General features: G+C 41.5%; 1 protein-coding gene across 2 annotated transcripts in view; it reads right to left on the bottom strand.

Annotated features, from left to right (window-relative positions):
* Positions 1-1,603: 1,603 nt before the first annotated feature.
* Positions 1,604-7,827, bottom strand: part of LOC107558970 (leucine-rich repeat and fibronectin type-III domain-containing protein 2-like) — an 18,247-nt gene continuing 12,023 nt past the window's right edge. For both annotated transcript variants that reach the window (XM_016242684.1, XM_016242683.1), the window contains exon 3: positions 1,604-3,312. In XM_016242684.1, the coding sequence (XP_016098170.1) occupies positions 2,334-3,312 (979 nt within the window). In that variant the 3' untranslated portion in view covers positions 1,604-2,333. The remainder of the gene's footprint in view (positions 3,313-7,827) is intronic.

The following is a 7,827-nucleotide window of genomic DNA, read 5'->3' as shown; positions in this document are numbered from 1 at the left end:
TCAGGTTTTAGTTTCAGTAATCCAGACTCATGTTACAGCGTGCGATCGGTCTCGTCCGGTGTAGACATGGTGATGATACACAGGGCTGGTGCAAGAAACTACAGTGGAGAAAAAAGAAATATCAAAAACTGTGAATAAATCGAGACACTGACCTCTGTTTCTGTGATTTTCCAGCACCTCAGACGAGCCGCCAGCGTCCTCCTGAACTCCATATAAACGCAGCGGTCACTGGCTGAATCCTTCAGGAAGGAACTGGGCTGTATAAAGCGGAGTCACTCCTGTTAATAAATGAACGGTGTTTGAACAGAACCCGATGAAACACTCAGAAGAGGAGTGACACCACATTCTGCAGTGTGAATGCTGCCTACAGTATATGAATAACAGTGAACCCAAAGCAATATTTTGATGCACACTGATTCTTTCAGCTGTCTTTGATGGGATGAACTAGGCCAGTGATTCTCAACTCTTCTCAGTCTACAGCCCCTGTATGAGAACCACTGAACTAGCTGTTTAGTTGTTATTATTAAGTGACTTAAAATAACACAATAGACATGTTTCATGATATTTTCACAGCCGTTTTTCATTACAAATGTCTCATGTCTTTCCATCACCTTTGTAAATACAGGAATATATAAAAACATCACATGTAAACAGCCAGCTTCAAATATCTGAGGATTAATTGAAACTGTACACGATTTCTCAAAAAATGAATGAACGAGAACTTGAAGAGAGTGAGATAAATGCCATGAAGTTTCAGAAATTCTCTTTCATCAAGAAAGAGGAGCGTTTGACCAACAAGATAAAAAATATATAATTTTTTATATTCATGACACATATAAACAGTGTTGCACATGAAGATATTCACAGAGTCTTTATGCAGCTCTTCGGGGATGCTGTTGTCATGACAATTTGCTACAATTTCCTCTGTCTATGTGCTTCAATTCCCATACCAGCCTTGAAAAACTGCAGCAGCACACCAGTCTGTCCCACAGTTCTTCCACATTCATTCCAACCTGTCCGATTCAGACACACACACACACACACACACACACATATCTCACACCAATGACTCAGCACAGCAGACTGGGGGGCATTCACTAAGAATGAATCGCAGCCACTGACGAGTCGCCTGCGCAGGTTTAGGAATTATGCAGATCATGTAAAGGCCGTGACACAACAAACCGACATCAAAGCACTAGCGGTGACTAAAGACGGCTGTGTTGTTTCCTCATGTCATACTTGTCTGGGCTATAAAGTTGTGCTTGAACACACTGCAGCCAATGGCCAACTGCGTCTGCGTGAGAGGAATGAACTGTCTATACCAGCAGGTGTTAATAGTCTATACTCCTCATTCAAAAATCAAGCGTAGCATTAGTTCTGGCAGGTCACGTTGGTCAAGATCGCATCAGCTGACTCTCAGCTGATCCCCATCAACCTATAGGAATACGACACCTATCTAAGCATTCATATATAAGGTCGCTCAGTATTATCAGCAGTTAATCAGCTAATTACCCTCCTCCATCCCCAGCTCCTCCTCTGTCAGTCAGGATTCAGCCTTCTGATTCTCCTTTGAATCAGACTGATTCTAAAATGTGGACATAACATTATTGAACTTTAACAATATCTGCAATACATTTATGTTGGTTCTGCTCTGTTTACACTGGGGGGCTTCATCTTAGTCCAGTGTCTGCTCGGTTTTTCTCCAGAATTTATGACTGAGAAAAATATATTTTTACTCTTTCAAACTAAAGTTGCTGCTATCTCATAACCCCCTCACACAAACGCTTGTTAATGTTAATCCATTATTTTGTTGTTTCGACTCTTTAGTTTGGTTTTCTACTGTGAAATAGTGGCCAGCATTGCCGCCTTGTGAAACAACTGATTGGTGCAAAACAAATTCAATGTGCATGTGCGACCTGCATGTACCAAATATGCACAAAAAATGTTTAAAAAAAATCGGATGGTGCGCATACTGTTCCGGTAACGAAATTTGCATCACGCACTGTATGCATGGACCCTCGTGTATGCGTAAAAAAAAAAGTATACTTTGGGCTTAATTGGAGCAGGCAAACTGTGTAAATACGGTGCAAGCTACACTGAGCCTACTTTACTTAGAAATTAGGCATGCTGAAAACCAAGGGTCATTAGAAAGATTTGACAGGTTTTTGTGCTGAAAAACTGCATCTAGAGTGGTGCAATCATTTCGTGAATTCACCCCCTGAATGCTGCATCTGTTCTGGATATGGCAAGGCGAATAACAACAATAAAAAAAACATATTCAGAGTCATGCAGGATGGAGTTTATATGGTCTCTCTTCCTGTACATTTCGGCCCCTATACAGTACTCTCCATAACCCACTCAGAGCTCTCACTGGTGCCTTTGCTCCCGCCACTGTCCCCTTCCTCATCGCACTGTAGCAGCATGCCGTTCACCGACAGGCTGCGTTTGGTCCAGATGCTGCTGATCCTGCGCGGGTACGAGCACAGCTGCTGCGCCGTGGACACTGTGAAGTCGCCCATGTCGAATGAGTGGCTCCTCTTGGGTTTGGAGTCCAGAGGCAACATGAGCAGCTTGCTAAACCGCGAGTCCAGCGTCCGGCCCAACAGAGGCTCCTTGTCAGTAGGGCCCGCTGGGGTCGAAGCAGTAGCCGCACTCGCCAGGCCCCCGGACGGACGCGGCTCCTTGGACTGGCCCCGAAGCTCCAGCGACGTGAAGGCCCCTAGAAGCTGGTCTAAGTTGGTGCGGGGCTTAGGAGGCGCAGATCTCCAAATGTTGGCGAGGGCACTGTTGGGGCTGTAGGGCGTGGGATCTGCTGAACCCGAGGAGGAAGAGGAGGAGGAAGAGGACAAGCTGCTCTGGAGCGAACCACACTTGAATTCCACCACTTCGTCCTGCATGCTGACTTTAGGCTTGATCTTGGGTGCCAGAAGAGGCACTCCGTTCTGCCCCAGCCTCCCTCCATTGGTTTGAGAGTGTGTTTCACTGACGTTGCTCAGCTTGCTGACAGGGGTTTCACCGCCCCCTCCGCCGTCCCCCGCCTTGTAGCGCACCATCAGGATGACGATAAACACCAGTAGCGTGGCCACGATCACGCCACCCACCACCAGGATCATGGTGCCGCCCAACAGCTGCCCATGCAGAGACTGGCACTGCGGGTACTCGTCCCGGGTGTAGAACTGCACGCAGCCCACCACATTAGTGGCAGTGAGCGTGGTGGCGCTGTCGTCCCAGGCGGCCAGCACACACAGGTCATACAGAGTCCCAGATACCAGGTTGGTGACATGGAAGGCCTTACTGGAGGGAGGAATCATCCTGCAAACACACAGTGACAAACTCATTATAATCAAACACAGTTCACATTAGAGCCCTGCGCGGGACTGTTTTCCTAAACTCGCACCCGCCCGCTCCCGCTGAATGTATGACCAGGAACGCCCGCTCCCGCAACCTATGTGTTCCACTCCCGCCCGCGCCCGCAATGTTTGTGTCCACTTCCCACGGACTTTATCTCAGAGCTTGTGAAAACTGTACACAAATACTCAAACTAAATATTGGTTCAATTTAACATCCAGAATAACAGATTTTAAACATGATTGCGTTTAAATAAGATGAAGTAACCAATGTTAAACCAAAGCACCACACATGACAAAAACATTGGGTATTTTTTTATTAGCTTATAAAACATTAACCGTTAAAACAAAACAGCAACTAGCGGCATCTCAGTTTTTAAACGCAGGCTAGGCCTACTGCATACACACGCACCAAACAATTAACTAGGAAATAACTTTAACATTAAATAAATAAACAGAGAACTTTGAAAATAGGCTAGATATAATTTTAACAAATTAAATACAAAACTAAATAAATAAAATAAATAGAATGCTTAAAACAGATTTTCTCACAGATTTCACATTCACAATAGCTTGCTTAACAGGCTATTGCAAAAAAGGTATGTCGCCTCAGGGCAGAGGTGCCAGATTTATGTCTGTTGTAAACGAACACTTTTGCACATTTATCGCAACTTACGAAGTATAACTCTTTCCCATTTTTTTCAGTGACAATTGAGACTGTTGTCTGACTTGCCTTGCTTTGCTTTTGTCAAGTAAACAGCCACTTTAATTTTCTTCTCAACTTCTTGTGTTGACCATTTCTACTACACGCCAAATCCCACCGTTCCCCGTGGGTCTCCCGCGAAATTTTCTGACCGCCCACTCCCAAACCCAATGCAGCCCTCTAGTTCACATCAACTGAATCAATATTAATACAGTGAAAGTTCAGTTACTAGCATTATTCACTGCAGACTTCTTTACATTTAGATTATACATTTTATAGACCAGTGCTTCCGCCATGTTTCAGATTGAAGTCGTTTTCAACCCTGTTCCTAGAGCCCCCAACACTGCACATTTTGCATGTCTCCTTAATTAAACACACCTGATTCAGCTCTTGGAGTCTCTGCTAATAAACTGATGACCTGATGATTAAGGAGACATGCAAAGTGTGCAGTGTTGGGCCTCCAGGAACAAGATTGGGATCATTCACTCATGTGCTCGGAACTTGTAATTACGATATTTCTGAATCATTATTCATTTAGCAGATGCTTTTTTATGCAGAGCAGGGGACGAGAGGATGGAAATCCAGACAGCAGCAGATGCTAAAGTGCACTTTGCACATACATGTCATTAAATTACGAAAAACTACTTGAAATCTGAGCTGAAAAAAAAAAGACATGACAACATTTTTACAAACCAAAATGGCCGGGAATCCAATTGATATCAGATTTTTAAAATGTGCCTGAAGTGTCAGATTAGATTTCAGTAATTTGTTCACACTTGGGACGTGTACAGTGTGACGGCAATAGTCCAAATGCACTATTTTTCTCTTTTTCCCATAAACTGCTGCCATCTGATGCTTACTGCAAGCAGAGATGGCAATGTCTGAATGAGATCCATTCCAGTCTGTCTGATGGCAGCCGGTAGTGGCTCAATACAACAAATGTTTCTATAAAAAGCTAGTTACTGGATTTGCCAATATTAGAGGCATGAATTATATATTAAAAATCATTAAAAGCAAACAAACAAACATTTTGTTTGACATCCACAATCAGTGCTGTGTGTTCTGCTATGAGTTACTGCATTTATTACTTCTGGACACACAGACATTAAAAGTCTATGCATGTTATTGCTCATTTCTTCAGCATTTTCTGATCTGATTCTGTTGAACTGTTTTCCAACTGTTTGAATGATTTTTGGCTTGCTTATTATCCTGCTATCAACTATTTCAGAAAAAAAGCTACAAACTGGACAAGATTTTATGCTAGTAGTCAGATGTCCAAAAGTGTTGCTTACCCGTCCACTAACCATGACTGGACGGCTCTTATTTTTATGTGAACTTCACTTAAGTTCTTCCCTGCTGAGCTGACAGCCAACAGTAATTGGCTTTATTTTTTTCTACCCATCTGTGCTGCTGCAACGAGCAGATGGCCTACCCGATATCACAGACATATATTAATAAAGAAATGATCTTAAACCGTGTGCACAGGGTGACGTCCTTTAATACACCCATATAGCTCAGATTTCCTGAAAGCAGTCAGCATTAGCTCATTAAATGAAGCCCCTCATCCGCGCTCTCCTTATTTCAGCTCATCTTCTTCTCATCCTCTCTCCTCTCTTCTTCTACTTTTTTCCTCTCACAGCTTGCAAAGAGCTCAGGTTTCAAAGACGTACCTACCTCTCCTTGATTTCTTAATTAAAACTAACAGATTACAAAATTTTTCTTTTTGTTATTTGAAGGCCACATTAAAACTGTTATTGAAACTTTATTTTTTCATCATGCTTTCAACATTTCTTTTTGCTAACTGTGTTTTAGATTTAGATTTTACAGTTTTGGTCTTGTTCCAGACCCAGACGTCTACCCTTATGCAAGAGAATATATTTCCTTATATATGAATGATCAACACATTAACTTCTTGAAAATATATTGCTAATACATTACAATATACTGAATAATACAAAAGGAATTGCAGCTTTTCATTTATTGAATAGTTCTTTATATATAGTTCTTCTTTACATATATATAGTTCTTCAGCATGAAACATACAGTGCAGTTTTTGTCTTCATTGCTATATAGCTTTTATATGTATTATATGTATATGTATAGCTATACATGGTCCATGCAAATAATGCAGTATATTGAAAAATATAAACTCTAGTTTGCCACATATGGAAATATTTTCCAGTATATTTAGGGGCGAAGCCCTGAAGGGGCATAGCCCTTATTGCGTTTGAATGTTTTCTTCTTCTTCTTCTTCTTCCCAAATGGGAGTCTATGGCAGCCCTATGAATGGAAAATATGAAAATGATTAAATTTGGCACACTTGTGGTGATGGTCATGAATAGTGATCTGACCAACATTGGGCTTTATAGGAACAACTCTATAGCACCACCACCAGTTAAAAATCCACTATTCAAGCAGTTATAACTTTGGAACCCTTTGTTCTAGAAAAATGAAACTTAGTTCATCTGATTCCTCTCTTCATGCTGATCACATTCAATAGCTTACATTAAGACTCCACCCATTACAGTAGTGGCCATTTTGAAAAGTACAGTTTTCAGTTTTTTGGGGGGTTTTTTGCTACTCCTCCTTCAAAATTTGCCCAATTATTCTGAAAATTGGCAGAGAGAGATGACCTTTGGACTGAGCCACACAGTAATGACTGAACAGAATTTTGATATTCATCTTTGTTCAAATGTTATGATGTTGTGAACGTAACAATGCTGACCCAAAATTGGTTAAGAGGCTGTATCTCGGCCAAACTTAGATCAAACAAAATGAAACTTGGTATGCTTTATCAACACCATGATCTGAGGGTACATTCCTAAGTTGGTAATAGCGCCACATATGGATTATGAGATACCAAAAAAATTGCTATTTTTGCTAATAAAAGTTGAACAGTTTTTCACTACTCCTCCTACAAATTTTGTCCAATTTTGTCCAAAATGTGGTCAGATAATCTTTAGACCGAGCTGCATAGAAATGACTGAATGGATATTTGATATTCACTACCGTTCCCAAGAAATATCTCTCTGAAGTAGACCGTGCCTGTATTTGTTGACTTATGCTAGTTAGCTTAACAGGCAAATTGGTTAGCAAGCTAATTGGTTGCCATTCTTTCTTATGTGGCTCTTCAGCTGCATTAAGTTCGCTTAGCATGCTAATCTGGTTAATATGCGAAGTCATGCTTTTGTGTGGTCATTCTCACACTGAAAGCTCTACTCTACTCACCAGCCTGTTGAATGTGCGTCAACTGAGTGGCACACTCTGCTAGCCACTGGGCCCAAACCTTTCAGGTGGGGGGTTCAAATCCAGTGTGGCACATGACTTTTGAAAATGGCAACTACTGTAATGGGTGGAGTCTTAATGTAAGCTATAGAATGTGATCAGCATGAGGAGCGTAATCAGGTGTACTAAGTTTCTTTTTTCTAGAACAGGTTCAAAAGTTATAACTGTTAGAATAGTGAATTTTTTGAGCTGGTGGTGGTGCTATAGAGTTGGTCCTAGGGACCCCAAAGTTGGTCATTTCACTATAAGTATGCCTTCACTACAAGTATGCCAAATTTCATCATTTTCCTACTAACGGTTCATGGGGCTGCCATAGACTGCCATTGCTATTCTTGCTGTACATTCAGGGCTTGGCCCCGTATCTCTGCTTGCAGCTATATTCCCATATATATTTTTGTTTTATAATAGTACTCTTATAGGACAATCTGTCAAACAACATATGATTTATTACAGTGGGTACGGAAAGTATTCAGACCCCCCTTAAATTTTTCA

This window comes from Sinocyclocheilus grahami, unplaced genomic scaffold (genome assembly GCF_001515645.1).
Source record: "Sinocyclocheilus grahami isolate Dianchi unplaced genomic scaffold, SAMN03320097.WGS_v1.1 scaffold668.1, whole genome shotgun sequence".
Taxonomy (NCBI): Eukaryota; Metazoa; Chordata; class Actinopteri; order Cypriniformes; family Cyprinidae; genus Sinocyclocheilus; species Sinocyclocheilus grahami.
Note: the sequence above shows the minus strand (reverse complement) of the source record. Positions and strands in the feature narration are given on the sequence as shown.